At 39.2% G+C, this 27,112-nt stretch overlaps 1 protein-coding gene across 1 annotated transcript in view; it reads left to right on the plus strand.

The window, feature by feature from the left end:
- Positions 1 to 8,444: 8,444 nt before the first annotated feature.
- The window catches only part of SNTG2 (syntrophin gamma 2), a 4,306,282-nt gene continuing 4,287,614 nt past the window's right edge, over positions 8,445 to 27,112 (plus strand). Inside the window, exons 1-2 of the mRNA XM_044086780.1 lie at positions 8,445 to 8,522; positions 8,629 to 8,686. Coding sequence (XP_043942715.1) covers positions 8,445 to 8,522; positions 8,629 to 8,686 — 136 coding nt within the window. The remainder of the gene's footprint in view (positions 8,523 to 8,628; positions 8,687 to 27,112) is intronic.

A 27,112-nucleotide genomic window follows, 5' to 3' on the forward strand; every position in this document is an offset into this window, starting at 1 on the left:
ACAAGAGTGAGAGCTATGTACTACACATCTTAAAATGGCAGCAGCTTTAATTTCCAACCATAATATGTAAATGGCTTCTTTCTCACCCAAAGATATATCTTTCTTAGATTGGCAAAAAAGACAACTGTTCTGCCACTGCCCAAGCTTCCAGCCCGATTGACTTCTGAATAAAGATCAGTCTCTACCCTATTCTTTTTGCCATGAAATTATAAAAAGGTGGTCTATAATTAAATGTTTGAATGTGTAATCAAATGTGTGATGTCAGTTACTAAGCAATATGACTTTAGATGGGGCTTATGTCCTTTATATGATTTTTGTCATTATAGATAGCAGTTTGATTAATAATAAAATTAAATGCAAAGGTGTCTTTTTTGCTTGACTTGTAAAAGAACTTTTGATATAGCTGCCTTCTCATTACTGTAGAAGCCATACCTGTATGGCTTTGGTAAATGATTTTCTAAATAATTTGAAAAGAGTCTTCATAACAAAACCATGAGTTTTAAAGTTGCATCATACTAACCATTCCTGGCAACCCAATAGTGTAGTCTCTCAAGGCTCCACTTGAATCCTCTCCTCATTTCAATAATTCTTAAATTGTAAATGCTGATCACACTAGATGCTTAAAGCCTCATAAATAGATTTTAGGTTATTTTTATTTATTTTCCATTTGTTTACTGGGTTAGTCAACTGGACACAAGGTGACCATTTTCAGTGGAGGCCTGGGGAGAAAAGCTCCAGATACATAGTAAAAATTATAAAAAAAAATAATAATAAAAAAATATATAAATATAGTTTTGTACAAAGAGTATAGAACATATAAAATGAGTAAAATCATAGTTTTACAAATTCAGTATAGAGTGGTTAGAATATTGAGAAACAAATTAAACAAGATATTATACAACAAATATACAATTGCTTGAACATAAATTCAGAAATAAGTTTCCATAGATAAGCAGGGTCATAAACTAGAAATCATAACTATAAAGGTGGCCTAAACACCTGGTTCACAATACTATGCACTAAGTGAAACTACACAATACACCTGTGCTCTAAGGATGTTGAAAGTCAGGAACAGGTGAAATTAGTCTGGTTCTGTACAGGAGATCTTTTAGTAGAGATTTGAAAGTATGTTTACTATTTAGACTTATAATGTCAGGGAGTAGAGAGTTCCAGGCCTTAGCATCTGCATAAGAATAAAGAGATTGGCCTGAGCTATGTAAGCAATTGGTAACAGTCAGTAGGGCAGTATTGGAAGATCTTAGTTGACATGCAGTATTATGGAAGGTGAGCAGACCAGAGAGGGCAGGTATTTTTTTTTTGGTTTGCATAGCAGTTGATGGGTCAGGAGAAGCTGATTGTATTTTATTAGGTTAAGGAGTTCTAGCCAAACTAGTTGTCTTAGGGAGAGGCAATGGTGAGAATGAAACATAGCATTGGTTGCAAATTTTTGAGATTTTATTGTAGCAGGTAGATAGTTTCAGAAGGTCAGATTTGTTTACGTTAGTTAGAAGTGGGGAAGTGTATTATAAGGTGGAGAGTAGATGGATATGAGAAATAGTGATTCGGGATTCCTGCGTGAGGAAGCTCTTGCAGCTGTAGAGTGGACCTGGTTTTTTATGAATTTTGGCAATTATTAGTGCTATATGTTTGTCAAATTTTAGGTTTTGGTCAATAGTTACACCTTGTAGCTTGGCTTGAGTTACTGGTGTGATAAGGGTATTGGTGAAGGATGTTATTGAGAATGGCGAGGTAGGGGGTGAAGGTTTTGGATGGGTGGATGATCATCATGAGTTGGGTCTTAGATGGGTTTAATATGAGTTGAGAGGAATTTATCCATTTTTCTATAGTAGTGAAGGCTTCCTGGGTTCTATCTTGTAGTAATTGTAGAGAGGGGGTTGAGCAAATAAGGGTGGTGTCATCAGCATAGTATACTATACTATATTAATTTGTTGGGTAGCCGAGGGGAGTTTATTGGTAAAAATGGAAAATAGTAAGGGACCAAGAATGCATGCTTGTGAAACACCTTGTCCCACTGGGAGGAGAGGGGAAAGAGAGGTATGCCATTTAACAGCTTGTTGTTGGAGGGACAGATAATTTTTAAACCACAGTAGAGAGGAGCTATCCAGATTGAGCTCAGAGAGAGTCAGTAGTAATCTGCAGTGGGATACCATGTCAAATGCCTTTGATAAGTCTAGGAAGACAATACATACTAAGTTACAAAGATTTCTTTGTTGGTTGATGTGGTCAGTAAAGGATATAAGGGCAGAGGTGGTACTATGGTTTGGCTGAAATCGATGTTGGGAATTTGTTAGCAGATTATATTGAAGAAGATGATTCAGTAGTTGGGTGTGTACACATTTTTCAAAGTTTTTTGATAGGGGAGATAGTATAGCTTTGGGGGTAATAATTACTAAGTTCTGTCGAGGAACCACCTTTGTGTAGGGGGGATGACATAAGAAATTTTCCAGAGGGAGGGAACAGTGTGTTCAGCTATGGATCTGTTGATGAGTATGGAAATGTGGTAGGTGATGGCAGAGGCAGCAATCCTGAGGTAATCAGCAGGGAGCTTATCAGCAGGGGGAATTATTTGATGATCCTAGACCCAGATAATTAAGTAATGACACTGAAAATAACACAACAGAGAAGTTGATATATATATATATATATATATATATATATATATATATATATATATATATACATATATATATATCAAATTTCTCTAAACTCAAAACCAGAATCTCAAATTTAGAGAAACTCGAACATATGAAACAGACAAAAAAAAAATTAACACCTTTCAAATGTTTTTGCAGGGGGGCATCGCCCACTTGCATCCCCCACACCCCCTACTTAAATATACCTACTCAGAGATCGCACTATAGTGAAGGAAAGGGAAATCTCCCATTCCGCGCTATACGCGTAAGCGCAAAACTGAAGATTTTCCATTCCTCTGTTATAGTGCGGTCACGGAACTTTCACATTTAAACTGCTAGGGTACAGGGGGACCTGGCCCCCTGCAATAAGATAAGTTAACTTTTTATTTTTTTAAACCTAAGGCTCCCATTCACAATTTTGAGTGAATGGAAGTTTGAGATTCTCGTCTTGAGATTATGAATTTCGAGCTTCCATCCATTCAATCTTGTGAAGGGGAACTATATATATATATATATATATATATATATATATATATATATATATATATATATCTAGAGAGAGAAAGAGAGATGGCTGTCAGACAAGCCAGCAAACAAAACTTGACTGTAAATGTGTTTTGCAAAAATATCAGCTTTGTTTTTATAAGCTGTATGTTTATATGGAAAGACCAAAATATAAATATTACAGCTTTCCTGACTATGTCTGCAGGATATCCCTATTTTACTTTTTGGAATACGGATGGGATCTGGTGTGGGATCCACTTCCATTAGTTGGAGTGAAATGCAGTCACTGTAGTGGCGGTGGTTAGATGCATGTGACTGTGGTATGCTATTTGTCTGTCCTGTATGCTGTCATAGAGTGTTTTCTTGCATGTTGATGTGAAAATGTTAATTGTTTGGCTGTTTCCACTCTCATAAGGTTCATAGGTAGATACTAGGCTATTGGCCCTAGGGCCTATACAAGCCTAGTCAAAAAGGTACCCAAGAAAATTATTTTCCTGTGCCCCTGTCAAGCAGAACCACAGAAGTGATCCCCGGGGTGAATTTCCTATTACCCATCCAATCATCAAGGTTTTTCTTGAAGCGTGCTAATGAGGAGCTCTTTTTGACATAGAGAGGTAGTCTGTTCCAGAGTATGGGAAGTCTCTGGGGCAGGAATCTATCCCTACAGCATGTTCTGTTTAGTGTGATGACAAGGTTTAGGTCCCTAGAGCATGTAGCTTGGAGGGATTGGGATTTATTTAAGTGGAGCATGTCCAACAGCTCTTGGTTTGACATAGCTTTGTATGTTAGGCAGAGATTGCCTCTGAGTAGGCGATATGCGACAGAGTAAAGCTGGAGTTTTTTGAGACGGTCTGCATAAAGCATCTGTTTGAGGCCAGTAATCCTCATTGTGAGGTCTTTTTGCGGCCTTTCCAGTTGTAGATGTCTTGTGAGGTACATACCAAAAGGGGCATTGTACTCTATAATGGGTCTAATGAGTGATGAGTAGAAGGGAACAATGACCTCTTTTTTTCTGGATGAGAAACCTTTTGTGATGAGGTGTGCCACGTAGAAAGATTTCCTGACCACTGTGGCGATGTGATTATCAAAGGAGAGACTATTGTCCACCTGTCTCCCAAGGTCTCTTATCACACTTTTGGTGTTAAGTAGACTACTGCCTATGTGGTAGCTCATAGGTACAGAGTTTTTACCAAAGGGGATAACAATGCAGTTTTTGACATTGAGCTTGAGACCATGTCTTTGACACCAGGCATCTGTCTCATTGAGGCCCTTTTGTAGGATCTCCACATTGTTAGGAGTTTCGATTATGGCTCCAAGTTTGCAGTCATCTGCGAATTTAGTTAGACAAAGACCTTCTGTGTTAGCCTGTACTCCAGAGAAGTAGATACCAAACAGGAGAGGACCCAGGACTGAACCCTGTGGTACTCCAGTTGTCACTGGTCTAAGGCTGCTGCTCTTGCTCAGGTACATTATTCTGAGAAGCACATCAGCATTACAAGCACATCAGCAGTACGGATACTGCTTTGTGTTAGGCATGTCTACTATAGTTTACTCAGGAATGTCTGGCTGCCATTCACACAGTACTTTGTGATGCACAGATATGTGAATTGTGGATGTTGTCGCGGATCTACCCTTCCACACCTATTCTGTACCTGGACTTATTTATATATGAATTGATATATGACATTGCTCCAGGGAAATATGGCCCTTGTATGAATTATATAGAGCTATAGTATATGATATGAAATGTGTACTAGACTGCACAACTCCATATAAGGTTTATGAATCCTGGTCATAGTCTATAACATTTATATTCATTGTAATTTTATATTTTAGATAATTATTATGTGAGCATCATTTAAAGGGAAGACTGTACGTTTTGTGTTAATTTTTCTTACACGCATACATTGTACATGCATCATTTGTGTATTCCTTTTTGTGCCTTTCATAGGTGTTTACTAAGCTAATGACCCCAAGGCCCTTTTTAAGCCTAGCCATGCATACCAAATCTCTGACAAGTTCTGGTACCCTTAATAAGTGTAAGCAGGAGCTTGGGAGGTGAAACATTTACAAGCAAGGGCCTGGGAGACAAACCATTTACAGGCTGCCTGTTTCCACTAGAAACATAGGTTCCAAACCAAGGATGAGTTTCTTGTTCCCCATTCAATTGTCCAAGTTACACTTGAGTTGGGTAAGGGAGGATCTCTGCTTCATATGGATGTTGAGCCTATTCAAGAGAAGGGGTAATCTCTGGTATACATACGTCTCTCTCCAGCAGGTCATATTTATATCACAGGCAAGGTGTAAGTCTTTATAACAGTTATTCTGGTGCTGTTTGTTTTGTGGCTATGCAGGAGGTCTGTCAGAGAAGGGTCTGACAGTGCCTTCCATGCCAGGTATAGAGCTCCCCACAACAGCCTGTAGACAGAACACAGGGATGGGGCCTTGAGGTAGTCTGCATAAGACACATTACTTATACCATGTATTCTTTTAGTGAGGAACCTCTTTGGATGTTCCATTTCTTGGATATGCTCGGTTAGGTACATACCAAAGGGGGGCATTGTTCTTAATGATAGGTCTGATGAATATCAAATACAGCGGAACGGTGACTTCCATGGACCTGGATGCCATACCATTGTTTATAAGTTGCATAACATAGAATGATTTCCTCACTACTGTAGATACTTGATGGTCAAATTCCAGCTTACAATGTGTGTGTGTTTCCAAGTCCCTGACTACTGAGTCAACTCTTAGGGGTATGTTGTCAATATGATAGTTACCAGGGTGGACTTTCCAAAGGATACTATTATGCATTTCTTGGCATTTACTTTTAGTCCATAACTCTGGCACCAGTTGTTTGTCTGTGTCAACCCTTCCTGGAGAGCATTTGTGTCAGTAGGTGATTCAATCACAGCTCCTAATTTGCAATCATCTGCAGTTTAGCCAGACAGAGACCATTTTCACTGGCCTTGACTTCTGAGAAGTAAATGCCAAAAAGGAGCAGCCCCAGGGCCAGTCTGTGAGGGACCCTGCTTGTGAGTGGCCTCTTTACTGAGGTGGTCTCACCATTTCTATGTTCCTGGGTCTTGTTTGTCTGCCATCTAGCTATCTACCAGGTTACATAAGGATTTGTACCTATCCTCTAAAGTTTGTCAAACAATGCCTGAGTGGGAGATTGTGCCAAATGCCTTGTTCAGGTCAAGGTAGACATTGTGAATTATTTTGCCCTCATCCATTGTTTGGTGACCTTCTCAAAGAAATTCACCAGGCTGAATAGGCATGACCTGTCCTTGATGAAACCAGACTGGGCTAGGTCCAGTATATGGCGGATTCTTATGTCATTATTGATCATTTCCATGATAATTCTTTCCAGGGCTTTGCATATGAGACTCGGGTTATTATTACCTGATCGAACATTTAGGTTAGCGAATACCTAAACATCGATCTGGTAATAGTGAAAGCAAAAAACCAAGAACAGCTGATTTAACGCAGGGAAAGAATTCCCTTGGGCGTTATGCGGATCCTTCCCCTTTCCTCACTGTAGAGCGATCTTGGAGTTGGTATATTTAGTTAGTGGGGGTGGGGGGGCACAGCCCACCACATTGGGGGGGTGTTGGGTCCCCCATTTTATTTCTGGTTTAAATTTTTTTTTATTTGTGACCGAGGGAATTAATTCCCTACATTACATCGGCCGTTCGCTGTTTTAATTTTTTTGAAATTACCAGATCGATGTTTAGGTATTCGCTAGCTTAAATATTCAATCAGGTAATATAGACACGTGCGCACCCTTGTGTATGTTTGCATATTTGTGAGTATGCCTGTGTGTATATATTTTTGTGTGTGTGTCACTCTCTCTGTATGACTGCGTGCATATGCCTGCCTCTCTGTGTGTGAGGAAGCTGAAACTCTGAGAGTTCTTGCACTTCTGAGGATGATGGAGTGATTCCCATCCCTTTGTGCTTCTTGACTCTCACATAGACAATGCACGCACATACAAAAGCACACTTGTGTTTTCATGTATACATATACAAATTAGCATGTATGCCCCTCCACATGCATTCATATACACAAAAATCAGCTATATGGGAACAGACTGATTGAGTTTAGTAAGAATGTTTTGGTCATTTGCACTGCTATCTCACACACACACACACACACACACACACACACACACACACACACACACACACACACACACACACACACACACAATCTATTCTCTAAGACATGAGCCAGGACATCAGTTATTGGGAGCCTCCTTATCTGCAAGGTAATTTCCAGCTCAAAAAAAGTTACTTGGAGTCAGAAGCATATGTTTAGCTGTAATTTTGTGGTAAGGGAACAAGAACAAAATCCCCGAAAGAAAGGTAAAATTAAGAAATCTGTTGTCAGCAGGCAGCAGATTAGTTTTTTTTTTTTTTTAGCAATACTTAGACTGGCGCCATGTATAAGAACATTTCAGTGCAAAGCACTTCTGTAGTCAGAACTGTTGGACACACACCTTCAATTTCCAAATAGATTTTATCAAAGACATTTCTCACATAGTTGATCACTATGTTATCTGTGTAGATGCAATGGAAGAAGCAGCCCAAGTTAAGGCTATGTCACCTTTCACTACCAGATCAGACATGGACATCAGCAAGAAAAAACATCTTAATAATGCAATTCTTTTCCCATAGTAATTCTTTTTTTACCCATATGCTCAAAACAGAAAGCAGCCTTATAAAAAGCACCATAAGTATACAGGTTTTGTGATCAGTTCAGTGTCACACAGCACAAATGTCAAGAAACATACAATTTTACTTGCAATGAAAGTTGATGACCAATCAATCATCTTTGTAGTTCTATTGAACCACCGACAGTTCAGCCAAGGTCTTGACTTTCTAGATTTGTTTTGGTTATAGTAATAGGAAAACTAGCTCAGAATTTCACGGTAAACTGCTGTAGGCAATATGGGAAAGATATGAGCAGACAAAAGAAATGGAGCATGAACAGATAGTTCAACCAATGGAGCAAACCTCTTAAGGCATGGAGGGTGAGTTAATTTTCACTTACCAGTATATTATTTTTCACAGTTCTCTGACACCTTTTGTTATTTAAGGCAAAATATGGCACATAATGCATAATTTTCTACTGTCTGATTATCTGACTTAGTAATTTCATTCACATTTCAGTCAGTTTAGCAGTGCTGCATATTGTACCTGTACTGAAATCTGAATAATAAACTTTTCACTGAAGTGTATTGTTTTGATTTGGTTGTTTCTTTCGGTTTCACCAAAACTAAGCATGTTTTACCATTTTTTAAAGCGCAGAACTGTTACCCTTCGCAGACAACCTGTTGGTGGCTTGGGTCTAAGTATAAAAGTAAGTACAACTGGCTAGATTTATTTTACATCTGCTGCATTTAATAGGTCAGAGAAAACCTTATCAAGGCATCAGTACTGAATAGTTTTACGTTTTTGTTTTACAGGGTGGTGCAGAACATAAAGTGCCTGTTGTCATCTCAAAAATATTTAAAGATCAAGCAGGTAAAGTGTCTTTTACTAAGCTGAAATGTTTTCCCTAGGTGTGTGTGTGTGTGTGTGTGTGTGTGTGTGTGTGTGTGTGTGTGTGTGTGTGTGTGTGTGTGTGTGTGCATGTATGTGCACATGTGTGTTTACGGAGTGAGTCGTACAAAACAAAGACAGACTAACAGATAGATAAACAGAAAATAACAGAAGTATAAGCAAGGGATAGGATAGCATTTTACTTCAGATTATGAATCTTACTAGGTTTAGCTTTGAGTAGCCGGATAGCAATGTTAGCTGCTGGGATTAACTGATCTTTATCAGTTTTATTCTGGACTTAAATAACCATTTAGATATCAGACAGTTATGCAAATTGAATAGGGTGGAAATAAAGGAATATAAATATATGTAGTTTTTCTTTTTTCTAAATAGAATAGTCCGTGTGGCATAATTGTTTCTTTTAAAGACTGAGGAAATATTAAATGTTATTAACACCAGAAAAAGAAAATTGCAGCTAAGTGTAAAATTATACTCCCACAACAATATTACATTCTGTCAACTAGGTAATGCCCCTGAGGCTCTATTATTTCACTTCTTCATATATGCTAGCTAAACTTGCTTTAGTTCAGTCTTTTATCTCACTGCGTATCCCATAATACAGCAGCGAAGAAAACTAATTTACAATAACAAAGTGACACTTAGGTTTTCCTTTGCTTTTTATCATTTTCACTTAATTATTCTAGTTCTATATCTTGGTTTGCGACTCAGGTAGAACTGTTACAAAATGCCAATAAACCTGTTTGCAAACCTATAAATAGTGCAGCTCGGCAGTACACAATGAGGCATTCAGAAGTTAAGTATTATTGTATAACTACATGTTTTAGAAGAGATAAGAAAAAATGTATGATATTTACATGTTAATTGCAATTTAATGTCCTGAGACGTGATAAAAAATACCAAATTATTTGAAATGCTTGTGGTCCCGACAAAGAATCATAAGGTTCTCTATTATATTTCACTGAATAGTTTTGCATTTAGCAATATATTTCTGAGAATGTGTGACTTCTGTGTTTCATTCTGGATTTATACTGAGAACAAGAGTTGCAGATTTGAAAGTTTGATTGAAAGCAACTTCCTACATGCTTACTGTAGAGTTTCTGCTGATGTGAACATTTTTGTGATTTAAGTTGCGGTCCTGCAGTTGCCTTTATTACACTGTGATTTTAAATAAAATCACTGTGCATAATCTTGTGAATTACAATAATTCTTACATTATTATGGTCATGCTAAATCAAAGTTTGCAATCTACAGTCATGTGGCATTACCACAGATGCACATTCAAGTAATATGTAAATGTTAACTTGTAAGTCAATATTGTTTTTGATGAAATACTTACTCTAAATGATATATAATTACCATCACATTTGTCAGACCACACACAATACTGATGTACCCCACAGTTTTTGGCATATCCTTAATCATGTCCCTTGTGATTTCTTTCTCCATAACTTAAATTTAATTCTAATCTCATCTATACCACAAACTATGACAAAGGTCAAAACATTTCAAAAGGAAAAAGTCTATCCATCTTGGCTATTCATCTGCCTACAGTAAAATGTCACTCCCAGAAGTACTATAGCTATTTCAATAGCCACATGCTCTGACAAAAGATGATACTGTCCATAAATGTAAGAAGCCAGCCTTCTTCAATGTATGGATCAGGTGTATATAATCTTACTGGGCACTCTACAATATTCTAGCACTACCTGCAGTAGTCAGTTTCCATTTCTGGCCATAGCAGTGCATGACACTTAAAAGTAAGGTTAGATGTAAGCCTAATTTTAAGTAAAATACTTTATGAAGAAAAACATTTGAAAGAGGATATTTCTGATTTATTTATTGTTGTATTTGCCATTTCAAAAGAGAAAAAAACAAAGTGGAGACTATGCAAAGGAAACAATTCAACTCTTCAAAAGCATCCTTGACATGTTTTTGTTAAAGTTGAAAGTTGAGAGAAGTAGCACATTGAAAAGAAGTAAGGCTAAATATGAGCCAGATACCCAGCTAAGGTCATGAAAAGAAGTAAGGCTAAATACAAGGCAGATACCCAGCTAAGGTCATGAAAAGATGTAAGGCTAAATACAAGGCAGATACCCAGCTAAGGTCATGAAAAGAAGTAAGGCTAAATACAAGGCAGATACCCAGCTAAGGTCATGAAAAGAAGTAAGGCTAAATACAAGGCAGATACCCAGCTAAGGTCATGAAAAGAAGTAAGGCTAAATACAAGGCAGATACCCAGCTAAGGTCATGAAAAGAAGTAAGGCTAAATACAAGGCAGATACCCAGCTAAGGTCATGAAAAGAAGTAAGGCTAAATACAAGGCAGATACCCAGCTAAGGTCATGAAAAGAAGTAAGGCTAAATACAAGGCAGATACCCAGCTAAGGTCATGAAAAGAAGTAAGGCTAAATACAAGATACCCAGCTAAGGTCATGAAAAGAAGTAAGGCTAAATACAAGGCAGATACCCAGCTAAGTTCATGAAAAGAAGTAAGGCTAAATACAAGGCAGATACCCAGCTAAGGTCTTGAAAAGAAGTAAGGCTAAGTACAAGGCAGATACCCAGCTAAGGCCATGAAAAGAAGTAAGGCTAAATACAAGGCAGATACCCAGCTAAGATCATGAAAAGAAGTAAGGCTAAATACAAGCCAGATACCCAGCTAAGGTCATGAAAAGAAGTAAGGCTAAATACAAGGCAGATACCCAGCTAAGGTTCTGAAAAGAAGTAAGGCTAAATACAAGGCAGATACCCAGCTAAGGTCATGAAAAGAAGTAAGGCTAAATACAAGGCAGATACCCAGCTAAGGTCATGAAAAGAAGTAAGGCTAAATACAAGACAGATACCCAGCTAAGGTCATTAAAAGAAGTAAGGCTATATACAAGGCAGATACCTAGCTAAGGTCAGAAAAGAAGTAAGGCTAAATACAAGGCAGGTACCCAGGTTAGGTCATGAAAAGCAGTAAGGCTAAATACAAGACAGATATCCAGCTACGGTCATGAAAAGAAGTAAGGCTAAATATAAGGCAGATACCCAGCTAAGGTCATGAAAAGAAGTAAGGCTAAATACAAGGCAGATACCCAGCTAAGGTCATGAAAAGAAGTAAGGCTAAATACAAGGCAGATACCCAGCTAAGGTCATGAAAAGAAGTAAGGCTAAATACAAGGCAGATACCCAGCTAAGGTCATGAAAAGAAGTAAGGCTAAATACAAGGCAGATACCCAGCTAAGGTCATGAAAAGAAGTAAGGCTAAATACAAGGCAGATACCCAGCTAACGTCATGAAAAGAAGTAAGGCTATATACAAGGCAGATACCCAGCTAAGGTCATGAAAAGAAGTAAGGCTAAATACAAGGCAGATACCCAGCTAAGGTCATGAAAAGAAGTAAGGCTAAATACAAGGCAGATACCCAGCTAAGGTCATGAAAAGAAGTAAGGCTAAATACAAGGCAGATACCCAGCTAAGGTCATGAAAAGAAGTAAGGTTAAATACAAGGCTGATACACAGCTAATTTCATGAAAAGAAGTAAGGCTAAATACAAGGCACATACCCAGCTAAGGTCATGAAAAGAAGTAAGGCTAAATACAAGGCAGATACCCAGCTAAGGTCATGAAAAGAAGTAAGGCTAAATACAAGGCAGATACCCAGCTAAGGTCATGAAAAGAAGTAAGGCTAAATACAAGGCACATACCCAGCTAAGGTCATGAAAAGAAGTAAGGCTAAATACAAGGCAGATACCCAGCTAAGGTCATGAAAAGAAGTAAGGCTAAATACAAGGCACATACCCAGCTAAGGTCATGAAAAGAAGTAAGGCTAAATACAAGGCAGATACCCAGCTAAGGTCATGAAAAGAAGTAAGGCTAAATACAAGGCAGATACCCAGCTAAGGTCATGAAAAGAAGTAAGGCTAAATACAAGGCACATACCCAGCTAAGGTCATGAAAAGAAGTAAGGCTAAATACAAGGCAGATACCCAGCTAAGGTCATGAAAAGAAGTAAGGCTAAATACAAGGCAGATACCCAGCTAAGGTCATGAAAAGAAGTAAGGCTAAATACAAGGCAGATACCCAGCTAAGGTCATGAAAAGAAGTAAGGCTAAATACAAGGCACATACCCAGCTAAGGTCATGAAAAGAAGTAAGGCTAAATACAAGGCACATACCCAGCTAAGGTCATGAAAAGAAGTAAGGCTAAATACAAGGCAGATACCCAGCTAAGGTCATGAAAAGAAGTAAGGCTAAATACAAGGCAGATACCCAGCTAAGGTCATGAAAAGAAGTAAGGCTAAATACAAGGCAGATACCCAGCTAAGGTCATGAAAAGAAGTAAGGCTAAATACAAGGCACATACCCAGCTAAGGTCATGAAAAGAAGTAAGGCTAAATACAAGGCAGATACCCAGCTAAGGTCATGAAAAGAAGTAAGGCTAAATACAAGGCACATACCCAGCTAAGGTCATGAAAAGAAGTAAGGCTAAATACAAGGCAGATACCCAGCTAAGGTCATGAAAAGAAGTAAGGCTAAATACAAGGCAGATACCCAGCTAAGGTCATGAAAAGAAGTAAGGCTAAATACAAGGCACATACCCAGCTAAGGTCATGAAAAGAAGTAAGGCTAAATACAAGGCAGATACCCAGCTAAGGTCATGAAAAGAAGTAAGGCTAAATACAAGGCAGATACCCAGCTAAGGTCATGAAAAGAAGTAAGGCTAAATACAAGGCAGATACCCAGCTAAGGTCATGAAAAGAAGTAAGGCTAAATACAAGGCAGATACCCAGCTAAGGTCATGAAAAGAAGTAAGGCTAAATACAAGGCACATACCCAGCTAAGGTCATGAAAAGAAGTAAGGCTAAATACAAGGCAGATACCCAGCTAAGGTCATGAAAAGAAGTAAGGCTAAATACAAGGCAGATACCCAGCTAAGGTCATGAAAAGAAGTAAGGCTAAATACAAGGCAGATACCCAGCTAAGGTCATGAAAAGAAGTAAGGCTAAATACAAGGCAGATACCCAGCTAAGGTCATGAAAAGAAGTAAGGCTAAATACAAGGCAGATACCCAGCTAAGGTCATGAAAAGAAGTAAGGCTAAATACAAGGCAGATACACAGCTAATTTCATGAAAAGAAGTAAGGCTAAATACAAGGCAGATACCCAGCTAAGGTCATGAAAAGAAGTAAGGCTAAATACAAGGCACATACCCAGCTAAGGTCATGAAAAGAAGTAAGGTTAAATACAAGGCTGATACACAGCTAATTTCATGAAAAGAAGTAAGACTAAATACAAGGCAGATACCCAGCTAAGGTCATGAAAAGAAGTAAGGCTAAATACAAGGCACATACCCAGCTAAGGTCATGAAAAGAAGTAAGGCTAAATACAAGGCAGATACCCAGCTAAGGTCATGAAATGAAGTAAGGCTAAATACAAGGCAGATACACAGCTAAGGTCATGAAAAGAAGTAAGGCTAAACACAAGGCAGATACCCAGCTAAGGTCATGAAAAGAAGTAAGGCTAAATACAAGGCAGATACCCAGCTAAGATCATGAAACAAACTAAGGCTAAATACAAGGCAGATACCCAGCTAAGGTCATGAAAAGAAGTAAGGCTAAATACAAGGCAGATACCCAGCTAAGGTCATGAAAAGAAGTAAGGCTAAATACAAGGCAGATACCCAGCTAAGGTCATGAAAAGAAGTAAGGCTAAATACAATGCAGATACCCAGCTAAGGTCATGAAAAGAAGTAAGGCTAAATACAAGGCAGATACCCAGCTAAGGTCATGAAAAGAAGTAAGGCTAAATACAAGGCAGATAACCAGCTAAGGTCATGAAAAGAAGTAAGGCTAAATACAAGGCACATACCCAGCTAAGGTCATGAAAAGAAGTAAGGCTAAATACAAGGCAGATACCCAGCTAAGGTCATGAAAAGAAGTAAGGCTAAATACAAGGCAGATACCCAGCTAAGGTCATGAAAAGAAGTAAGGCTAAATACAAGGCAGATACTCAGCTAAGGTCATGAAAAGAAGTAAGGCTAAATACAAGGCAGATACCCAGCTAAGGTCATGAAAAGAAGTAAGGCTAAATACAAGGCAGATACCCAGCTAAGGTCATGAAAAGAAGTAAGGCTAAATACAAGGCAGATACCCAGCTAAGGTCATGAAAAGAAGTAAGGCTAAATACAAGGCAGATACCCAGCTAAGGTCATGAAAAGAAGTAAGGCTAAATACAAGGCAGATACCCAGCTAAGGTCATGAAAAGAAGTAAGGCTAAATACAAGGCACATACCCAGCTAAGGTCATGAAAAGAAGTAAGGTTAAATACAAGGCACATACCCAGCTAAGGTCATGAAAACAAAGTAAGGCTAAATACAAGGCAGATACACAGCTAAGGTCATGAAAAGAAGTAAGGCTAAATACAAAGCAGATACCCAGCTAAGGTCATGAAAAGAAGTAAGGCTAAATACAAGGCAGATACCCAGCTAAGGTCATGAAAAGAAGTAAGGCTAAATACAAGGCAGATACCCAGCTAAGGTCATGAAAAGAAGTAAGGCTAAATACAAGGCAGATACCCAGCTACGGTCATGAAAAGAAGTAAGGCTAAATACAAGGCACATACCCAGCTAAGGTCATGAAAAGAAGTAAGGCTAAATACAAGGCAGATACCCAGCTAAGGTCATGAAAAGAAGTAAGGCTAAATACAAGGCAGATACCCAGCTAAGGTCATGAAAAGAAGTAAGGCTAAATACAAGGCAGATACCCAGCTAAGGTCATGAAAAGAAGTAAGGCTAAATACAAGGCAGATACCCAGCTAAGGTCATGAAAAGAAGTAAGGCTAAATACAAGGCAGATACCCAGCTAAGGTCATGAAAAGAAGTAAGGCTAAATACAAGGCAGATACCCAGCTAAGGTCATGAAAAGAAGTAAGGCTAAATACAAGGCAGATACCCAGCTAAGGTCATGAAAAGATGTAAGGCTAAATACAAGGCAGATACCCAGCTAAGGTCATGAAAAGAAGTAAGGCTAAATACAAGGCAGATACCCAGCTAAGGTCATGAAAAGAAGTAAGGCTAAATACAAGGCAGCTACCCAGCTAAGGTCATGAAAAGAAGTAAGGCTAAATACAAGGCAGATACCCAGCTAAGGTCATGAAAAGAAGTAAGGCTAAATACAAGGCAGATACCCAGCTAAGGTCATGAAAAGAAGTAAGGCTAAATACAAGGCAGATACCCAGCTAAGGTCATGAAAAGAAGTAAGGCTAAATACAAGGCAGATATCCAGCTAAGGTCATGAAAAGAAGTAAGGCTAAATACAAGGCAGATACCCAGCTAAGGTCATGAAAAGAAGTAAGGCTAAATACAAGGCAGATACCCAGCTAAGGTCATGAAAAGAAGTAAGGCTAAATACAAGGCAGATACCCAGCTAAGGTCATGAAAAGAAGTAAGGCTAAATACAAGGCAGATACCCAGCTAAGGTCATGAAAAGAATTAAGGCTAAATACAGGGCAGATACCCAGCTAAGGTCATGAAAAGAAGTAAGGCTAAATACAAGGCAGATACCCAGCTAAGGTCATGAAAAGAAGTAAGGCTAAATACAAGGCAGATACCCAGCTAAGGTCATGAAAAGAAGTAAGGCTAAATACAAGGCAGATACCCAGCTAAGGTCATGAAAAGAAGTAAGGCTAAATACAAGGCAGATACCCAGCTAAGGTCATGAAAAGAAGTAAGGCTAAATACAAGGCAGATACCCAGCTAAGGTCATGAAGAGAAGTAAGGCTAAATACAAGGCAGATACCCAGCTAAGGTCATGAAAAGAAGTAAGGCTAAATACAAGGCAGATACCCAGCTAAGGTCATGAAAAGAAGTAAGGCTAAATACAAGGCAGATACCCAGCTAAGGTCATGAAAAGAAGTAAGGCTAAATACAAGGCAGATACCCAGCTAAGGTCATGAAAAGAAGTAAGGCTAAATACAAGGCAGATACCCAGCTAAGGTCATGAAAAGAAGTAAGGCTAAATACAAGGCAGATACCCAGCTTAGGTCATGAAAATTGTAAGGCTAAATACAAGGCTCATACCCAGCTAATGTCCTGAAAAGAAGTAAGGCTAAATACAAGGCAGATACCCAGCTAAGGTCATGAAAAGAAGTAAGGCTAAATACAAGGCAGATACCCAGCTAAGGTCATGAAAAGAAGTAAGGCTAAATACAAGGCAGATACCCAGCTAAGGTCATGAAAAGAAGTAAGGCTAAATACAAGGCAGATACCCAGCTAAGGTCATGAAAAGAAGTAAGGCTAAATACAAGGCAGATACCCAGCTAAGGTCATGAAAAGAAGTAAGGCTAAATACAAGGCAGATACCCAGCTAAGGTCATGAAAAGAAGTAAGGCTAAATACAAGGCACATACCCAGCTAAGGTCATGAAAAGAAGTAAGGCTAAATACAAGGCAGATACCCAGCTAAGGTCATGAAAAGAAGTAAGGCTAAATACAAGGCAGATACCCAGCTAAGGTCATGAAAAGAAGTAAGGCTAAATACAAGGCAGATACCCAGCTAAGGTCATGAAAAGAAGTAAGGCTAAATACAAGGCAGATACCCAGCTAAGGTCATGAAAAGAAGTAAGGCTAAATACAAGGCAGATACCCAGCTAAGGTCATGAAAAGAAGTAAGGCTAAATACAAGGCAGATACCCAGCTAAGGTCATAAAAAGAAGTAAGGCTAAATACAAGGCAGATACCCAGCTAAGGTCATGAAAAGAAGTAAGGCTAAGTACAAGGCAGATACCCAGCTAAGGTCATGAAAAGAAGTAAGGCTAAATACAAGGCAGATACCCAGCTAAGGTCATGAAAAGAAGTAAGGCTAAATACAAGGCAGATACCCAGCTTAGGTCATGAAAAGAAGTAAGGCTAAATACAAGGCAGATACCCAGCTAAGGTCATGAAAAGAAGTAAGGCTAAATACAAGGCAGATACCCAGCTAAGGTCATGAAAAGAAGTAAGGCTAAATACAAGGCAGATACCCAGCTAAGGTCATGAAAAGAAGTAAGGCTAAATACAAGGCAGATACCCAGCTAAGGTCATGAAAAGAAGTAAGGCTAAATACAAGGCAGATACCCAGCTAAGGTCATGAAAAGAAGTAAGGCTAAATACAAGGCAGATACCCAGCTAAGGTCATGAAAAGAAGTAAGGCTAAATACAAGGCAGATACCCAGCTAAGGTCATGAAAAGAAGTAAGGTTAAATACAAGGCAGATACCCAGCTAAGGTCATGAAAAGAAGTAAGGCTAAATACAAGGCAGATACCCAGCTAAGGTCATGAAAAGAAGTAAGGCTAAATACAAGGCAGATACCCAGCTAAGGTCATGAAAAGAAGTAAGGCTAAATACAAGGCAGATACCCAGCTAAGGTCATGAAAAGAAGTAAGGCTAAATACAAGGCAGATACCCAGCTAAGGTCATGAAAAGAAGTAAGGCTAAATACAAGGCAGATACCCAGCTAAGGTCATGAAAAGAAGTAAGGCTAAATACAAGGCAGATACCCAGCTAAGGTCATGAAAAGAAGTAAGGCTAAATACAAGGCAGATACCCAGCTAAGGTCATGAAAAGAAGTAAGGCTAAATACAAGGCACATACCCAGCTAAGGTCATGAAAAGAAGTAAGGCTAAATACAAGGCAGATACCCAGCTAAGGTCATGAAAAGAAGTAAGGCTAAATACAAGGCAGATACCCAGCTAAGGTCATGAAAAGGGGTAAGGCTAAATACAAAGCAGATACCCAGCTAAGGTCATGAAAAGAAGTATGGCTAAATACAAGACAGATACCCAGCTAAGGTCATGAAAAGAAGTAAGGCTAAATACAAGGCAGATACCCAGCTAAGGTCATGAAAAGAAGTAAGGCTAAATACAAGGCAGATACCCAGCTAAGGTCATGAAAAGAAGTAAGGCTAAATACAAGGCAGATACCCAGCTAAGGTCATGAAAAGAAGTAAGGCTAAATACAAGGCATATACCCAGCTAAGGTCATGAAAAGAAGTAAGGCTAAATACAAGGCAGATACCCAGCTAAGGTCATGAAAAGAAGTAAGGCTAAATACAAGGCAGATACCCAGCTAAGGTCATGAAAAGAAGTAAGGCTAAATACAAGGCAGATACCCAGCTAAGGTCATGAAAAGAAGTAAGGCTAAATACAAGGCAGATACCCAGCTAAGGTCATGAAAAGAAGTAAGGCTAAATACAAGGCAGATACCCAGCTAAGGTCATGAAAAGAAGTAAGGCTAAATACAAGGCAGATACCCAGCTAAGGTCATGAAAAGAAGTAAGGCTAAATACAAGGCAGATACCCAGCTAAGGTCATGAAAAGAAGTAAGGCTAAATACAAGGCAGATACCCAGCTAAGGTCATGAAAAGAAGTAAGGCTAAATACAAGGCAGATACCCAGCTAAGGTCATGAAAAGAAGTAAGGCTAAATACAAGGCAGATACCCAGCTAAGGTCATGAAAAGAAGTAAGGCTAAATACAAGGCAGATACCCAGCTAAGGTCATGAAAAGAAGTAAGGCTAAATACAAGGCAGATACCCAGCTAAGGTCATGAAAAGAAGTAAGGCTAAATACAAGGCAGATACCCAGCTAAGGTCATGAAAAGAAGTAAGGCTAAATACAAGGCAGATACCCAGCTAAGGTCATGAAAAGAAGTAAGGCTAAATACAAGGCACATACCCAGCTAAGGTCACAAAAAGAAGTAAGGCTAAATACAAGGCACATACCCAGCTAAGGTCATGAAAAGAAGTAAGGCTAAATACAAGGCAGATACCCAGCTAAGGTCATGAAAAGAAGTAAGGCTAAATACAAGGCACATACCCAGCTAAGGTCATGAAAAGAAGTAAGGCTAAATACAAGGCAGATACCCAGCTAAGGTCATGAAAAGAAGTAAGGCTAAATACAAGGCAGATACCCAGCTAAGGTCATGAAAAGAAGTAAGGCTAAATACAAGGCAGATACCCAGCTAAGGTCATGAAAAGAAGTAAGGCTAAATACAAGGCAGATACCCAGCTAAGGTCATGTAAAGAACTAAGGCTAAATACAAGGTAGATACCCAGCTAAAATCATGAAAAGAAGTATGGCTAAATACAAGGCAGATACCCAGCTAAGGTCACGAAATGAAGTAAGGCTAAATACAAGGCAGATACGCAGCTAAGGTCATGAAAAGAACTAAGTCTATACACAAGGCACATACCCAGCTAAGGTCATGAAAAGAAGTAAGGCTAAATACAAGGCAGATACCCAGCTAAGGTCATGAAAAGAAGTAAGGCTAAATACAAGGCAGATACCCACCTAAGGTCATGAAAAGAAGTAATGCTAAATACAAGGCAGATACCCAGCTAAGGTCATGAAAAGAAGTAAGGCTAAATACAAGGCAGATACCCAGCTAAGGTCATGAAAAGAAGTAAGGCTAAATACCAAGCAGATACCCAGCTAAGGTTCTCAAAAGAAGTAAGGCTAAATACAAGGCAGATACCCAGCTAAGGTCATGAAAAGAAGTAAGGCTAAATACAAGGCAGATACCCAGCTAAGGTCATGAAAAGAAGTAAGGCTAAATACAAGGCAGATACCCAGCTAAGGTCATGAAAAGAAGTAAGGCTAAATACAAGGCAGATACCCAGCTAAGGTCATGAAAAGAAGTAAGGCTAAATACAAGGCAGATACCCAGCTAAGGTCATGAAAAGAAGTAAGGCTAAATACAAGGCAGATACCCAGCTAAGGTCATGAAAAGAAGTAAGGCTAAATACAAGGCAGATACCCAGCTAAGGTCATGAAAAGAAGTAAGGCTAAATACAAGGCAGATACCCAGCTAAGGTCATGAAAAGAAGTAAGGCTAAATACAAGGCAGATACCCAGCTAAGGTCATGAAAAGAAGTAAGGCTAATTACAAGGCAGATACCCAGCTAAGGTCATGAAAAGAAGTAATGCTAAATACAAGGCAGATACCCAGCTAAGGTCATGAAAAGAAGTAAGGCTAAATACAAGGCAGATACCCAGCTAAGGTCATGAAAAGAAGTAAGGCTAAATACAAGGCAGATACCCAGCTAAGGTCATGAAAAGAAGTAAGGCTAAATACAAGGCAGATACCCAGCTAAGGTCATGAAAAGAAGTAAGGCTAAATACAAGGCAGATACCCAGCTAAGGTCATGAAAAGAAGTAAGGCTAAATACAAGGCAGATACCCAGCTAAGGTCATGAAAAGAAGTAAGGCTAAATACAAGGCAGATACCCAGCTAAGGTCATGAAAAGAAGTAAGGCTAAATACAAGGCAGATACCCAGCTAAGGTCATGAAAAGAAGTAAGGCTAAATACAAGGCAGATACCCAGCTAAGGTCATGAAAAGAAGTAAGGCTAAATACAAGGCAGATACCCAGCTAAGGTCATGAAAAGAAGTAAGGCTAAATACAAGGCAGATACCCAGCTAAGGTCATGAAAAGAAGTAAGGCTAAATACAAGGCAGATACCCAGCTAAGGTCATGAAAAGAAGTAAGGCTAAATACAAGGCAGATACCCAGCTAAGGTCATGAAAAGAAGTAAGGCTAAATACAAGGCAGATACCCAGCTAAGGTCATGAAAAGAAGTAAGGCTAAATACAAGGCAGATACCCAGCTAAGGTCATGAAAAGAAGTAAGGCTAAATACAAGGCAGATACCCAGCTAAGGTCATGAAAAGAAGTAAGGCTAAATACAAGGCAGATACCCAGCTAAGGTCATGAAAAGAAGTAAGGCTAAATACAAGGCAGATACCCAGCTAAGGTCATGAAAAGAAGTAAGGCTAAATACAAGGCAGATACCCAGCTAAGGTCATGAAAAGAAGTAAGGCTAAATACAAGGCAGATACCCAGCTAAGGTCATGAAAAGAAGTAAGGCTAAATACAAGACAGATACCCAGCTAAGGTCATGAAAAGAAGTAAGGCTAAATACAAGGCAGATACCCAGCTAAGGTCATGAAAAGAAGTAAGGCTAAATACAAGGCAGATACCCAGCTAAGGTCATGAAAAGAAGTAAGGCTAAATACAAGGCAGATACCCAGCTAAGGTCATGAAAAGAAGTAAGGCTAAATACAAGGCAGATACCCAGCTAAGGTCATGAAAAGAAGTAAGGCTAAATACAAGGCAGATACCCAGCTAAGGTCGTGAAAAGAAGTAAGGCTAAATACAAGGCAGATACCCAGCTAAGCTCATGAAAAGAAGTAAGGCTAAATACAAGGCAGATACCCAGCTAAGGTCATGAAAAGAAGTAAGGCTAAATATAAGGCAGATACCCAGCTAAGGTCATGAAAAAAAGTAAGGCTAAATACAAAGCAGATACCCAGCTAAGGTCATGAAAAGAAGTAAGGCTAAATACAAGGCAGATACCCAGCTAAGGTCATGAAAAGAAGTAAGGCTAAATACAAGGCAGATACCCAGCTAAGGTCATGAAAAGAAGTAAGGCTAAATACAAGGCAGATACCCAGCTAAGGTCATGAAAAGAAGTAAGGCTAAATACAAGGCAGATACCCAGCTAAGGTCATGAAAAGAAGTAAGGCTAAATACAAGGCAGATACCCAGCTAAGGTCATGAAAAGAAGTAAGGCTAAATACAAGGCAGATACCCAGCTAAGGTCATGAAAAGAAGTAAGGCTAAATACAAGGCAGATACCCAGCTAAGGTCATGAAAAGAAGTAAGGCTAAATACAAGGCAGATACCCAGCTAAGGTCATGAAAAGAAGTAAGGCTAAATACAAGGCACATACCCATCTAAGGTCATGAAAAGAAGTAAGGCTAAATACAAGGCAGATACCCAGCTAAGGTCATGAAAAGAAGTAAGGCTAAATACAAGGCAGATACCCAGCTAAGGTCATGAAAAGAAGTAAGGCTAAATACAAGGCACATACCCAGCTAAGGTCATGAAAAGAAGTAAGGCTAAATACAAGGCACATACCCAGCTAAGGTCATGAAAAGAAGTAAGGCTAAATACAAGGCAGATACCCAGCTAAGGTCATGAAAAGAAGTAAGGCTAAATACAAGGCAGATACCCAGCTAAGGTCATGAAAAGAAGTAAGGCTAAATACAAGGCAGATACCCAGCTAAGGTCATGAAAAGAAGTAAGGCTAAATACAAGGCAGATACCCAGCTAAGGTCATGAAAAGAAGTAAGGCTAAATACAAGGCAGATACCCAGCTAAGGTCATGAAAAGAAGTAAGGCTAAATACAAGGCAGATACCCAGCTAAGGTCATGAAAAGAAGTAAGGCTAAATACAAGGCACATACCCAGCTAAGGTCATGAAAAGAAGTAAGGCTAAATACAAGGCAGATACCCAGCTAAGGTCATGAAAAGAAGTAAGGCTAAATACAAGGCAGATAACCAGGTAAGTTCATGAAAAGAAGTAAGGCTAAATACAAGGCAGATGCCCTGCTAAGTTCATGAAAAGAAGTAAGGCTATACACAAGGCAGATACCCAGCTAAGGTCATGAAAAGAAGTAAGGCTAAATACAAGGCAGATACCCAGCTAAGGTCATGAAAAGAAGTAAGGCTAAATACAAGGCAGATACCCAGCTAAGGTCATGAAAAGAAGTAAGGCTAAATACAAGGCAGATACCCAGCTAAGGTCATGAAAAGAAGTAAGGCTAAATACAAGGCAGATACCCAGCTAAGGTCATGAAAAGAAGAAGGCAGATACCCAGCTAAGGTCATGAAAAGAAGTAAGGCTAAATACAAGGCAGATACCCAGCTAAGGTCATGAAAAGAAGTAAGGCTAAATACAAGGCACATACCCAGCTAAGGTCATGAAAAGAAGTAAGGCTAAATACAAGGCAGATACCCAGCTAAGGTCATGAAAAGAAGTAAGGCTAAATACAAGGCAGATACCCAGCTAAGGTCATGAAAAGAAGTAAGGCTAAATACAAGGCAGATACCCAGCTAAGGTCATGAAAAGAAGTAAGGCTAAATACAAGGCAGATACCCAGCTAAGGTCATGAAAAGAAGTAAGGCTAAATACAAGGCAGATACCCAGCTAAGGTCATGAAAAGAAGTAAGGCTAAATACAAGGCAGATACCCAGCTAAGGTCATGAAAAGAAGTAAGGCTAAATACAAGGCAGATACCCAACTAAGGTCATGAAAAGAAGTAAGGCAAAGGTCATGAAAAGAAGTAAGGCTAAATACAAGGCAGATACCCAGCTAAGGTCATGAAAAGAAGTAAGGCTAAATACAAGGCAGATACCCAGCTAAGGTCATGAAAAGAAGTAAGGCTAAATACAAGGCAGATACCCAGCTAAGGTCATGAAAAGAAGTAAGGCTAAATACAAGGCAGGCACCCAGCTCAGGTCATGAAAAGAAGTAAGGCTAAATACAAGGCAGATACCCAGCTAAGATCATGAAAAGAAGTAAGGCTAAATACAAGGCAGATACCCAGCTAAGGTCATGAAAAGAAGTAAGGCTAAATACAAGGCAGATACCCAGCTAAGGTCATGAAAAGAAGTAAGGCTAAATACAAGGCAGATACCCAGCTAAGGTCATGAAAAGAAGTAAGGCTAAATACAAGGCAGATACCCAGCTAAGGTCATGAAAAGAAGTAAGGCTAAATACAAGGCAGATACCCAGCTAAGGTCATGAAAAGAAGTAAGGCTAAATACAAGGCAGATACCCAGCTAAGGTCATGAAAAGAAGTAAGGCTAAATACAAGGCAGATACCCAGCTAAGGTCATGAAAAGAAGTAAGGCTAAATACAAGGCAGATACCCAGCTAAGGTCATGAAAAGAAGTAAGGCTAAATACAAGGCAGATACCCAGCTAAGGTCATGAAAAGAAGTAAGGCTAAATACAAGGCAGATACCCAGCTAAGGTCATGAAAAGAAGTAAGGCTAAATACAAGGCAGATACCCAGCTAAGGTCATGAAAAGAAGTAAGGCTAAATACAAGGCAGATACCCAGCTAAGGTCATGAAAAGAAGTAAGGCTAAATACAAGGCAGATACCCAGCTAAGGTCATGAAAAGAAGTAAGGCTAAATACAAGGCAGATACCCAGCTAAGGTCATGAAAAGAAGTAAGGCTAAATACAAGGCAGATACCCAGCTAAGGTCATGAAAAGAAGTAAGGCTAAATACAAGGCAGATACCCAGCTAAGGTCATGAAAAGAAGTAAGGCTAAATACAAGGCAGATACCCAGCTAAGGTCATGAAAAGAAGTAAGGCTAAATACAAGGCAGATACCCAGCTAAGGTCATGAAAAGAAGTAAGGCTAAATACAAGGCAGATACCCAGCTAAGGTCATGAAAAGAAGAAGGCAGATACCCAGCTAAGGTCATGAATAGAAGAAAGGGTAAATACAAGGCAGATAACCAGCTAAGGTCATGAAAAGAAATAAGGCTAAATACAAGGCACATACCCAGCTAAGGTCATGAAAAGAAGTAAGGCTAAATACAAGGCACATACCCAGCTAAGGTCATGAAAAGAAGTAAGGCTAAATACAAGGCACATACCCAGCTAAGGTCATGAAAAGAAGTAAGGCTAAATACAAGGCAGATACCCAGCTAAGGTCATGAAAAGAAGTAAGGCTAAATACAAGGCAGATACCCAGCTAAGGTAATGAAAAGAAGTAAGGCTAAATACAAGGCAGATACCCAGCTAAGGTCATGAAAAGAAGTAAGGCTAAATACAAGGCAGATACCCAGCTAAGGTCATGAAAAGAAGTAAGGCTAAATACAAGGCAGATACCCAGCTAAGGTCATGAAAAGAAGTAAGGCTAAATACAAGGCAGATACCCAGCTAAGGTCATGAAAAGAAGTAAGGCTAAATACAAGGCAGATACCCAGCTAAGGTCATGAAAAGAAGTAAGGCTAAATACAAGGCAGATACCCAGCTAAGGTCATGAAAAGAAGTAAGGCTAAATACAAGGCAGATACCCAGCTAAGGTCATGAAAAGAAGTAAGGCTAAATACAAGGCAGATACCCAGCTAAGGTCATGAAAAGAAGTAAGGCTAAATACAAGGCAGATACCCAGCTAAGGTCATGAAAAGAAGTAAGGCTAAATACAAGGCAGATACCCAGCTAAGGTCATGAAAAGAAGTAAGGCTAAATACAAGGCAGATACCCAGCTAAGGTCATGAAAAGAAGTAAGGCTAAATACAAGGCAGATACCCAGCAGAGGTCATGAAAAGAAGTAAGGCTAAATACAAGATAGATACCCAGCTAAGGTCATGAAAAGAAGAAAGGCTAAATACAAGGCAGATGCCCAACTAAGGTCATGAAAAGAAGTAAGGCTAAATACAAGTAGGTCATGAAAAGAAGTAAGGCTAAATACAAGGCAGATACCCAGCTAAGGTCATGAAAAGAAGTAAGGCTAAATACAAGGCAGATACCCAGCTAAGGTCATGAAAAGAAGTAAGGCTAAATACAAGGCAGATACCCAGCTAAGGTCATGAAAAGAAGTAAGGCTAAATACAAGGCAGATACCCAGCTAAGGTCATGAAAAGAAGTAAGGCTAAATACAAGGCAGATACCCAGCTAAGGTCATGAAAAGAAGTAAGGCTAAATACAAGGCAGATACCCAACTAAGGTCATGAAAAGAAGTAAGGCTAAATACAAGGCAGATACCCAGCTAAGGTCATGAAAAGAAGTAAGGCTAAATACAAGGCAGATACCCAGCTAAGGTCATGAAAAGAAGTAAGGCTAAATACAAGGCAGATACCCAGCTAAGGTCATGAAAAAAAGTAAGGCTAAATACAAGGCAGATACCCAGCTAAGGTCATGAAAAGAAGTAAGGCTAAATAAAAAACAGATACCCAGCTAAGGTCATGAAAAGAAGTAAGGCTAAATACAAGGCAGATACCCAGCTAAGGTCATGAAAAGAAGTAAGGCTAAATACAAGGCAGATACCCAGCTAAGGTCATGAAAAGAAGTAAGGCTAAATACAAGGCAGATACCCAGCTAAGGTCATGAAAAGAAGTAAGGCTAAATACAGTGCAGATACCCAGCTATGGTCATGAAAAGAAGTAAGGCTAAATAAAAGGCAGATACCCAGCTACGGTCATGAAAAGAAGTAAGGCTAAATACAAGGCAGATACCAGCTCAGGTCATGAAGAAAGTAAGGCTAAATACAAGGCAGATACCCAGCTAAGGTCATGAAAAGAAGTAAGGCTAAATACAAGGCAGATACCCAGCTAAGGTCATGAAAAGAAGTAAGGCTAAATACAAGGCAGATACCCAGCTAAGGTCATGAAAAGAAGTAAGGCTAAATACAAGGCAGATACCCAGCTAAGGTCATGAAAAGAAGTAAGGCTAAATACAAGGCAGATACCCAGCTAAGGTCATGAAAAGAAGTAAGGCTAAATACAAGGCAGATACCCAGCTAAGGTCATGAAAAGAAGTAAGGCTAAATACAAGGCACATACCCAGCTA

Source organism: Protopterus annectens, chromosome 1.part1 (genome assembly GCF_019279795.1).
Source record: "Protopterus annectens isolate FY-2018-M chromosome 1.part1, PAN1.0, whole genome shotgun sequence".
In the NCBI taxonomy this organism is placed as follows: domain Eukaryota; kingdom Metazoa; phylum Chordata; order Ceratodontiformes; family Protopteridae; genus Protopterus; species Protopterus annectens.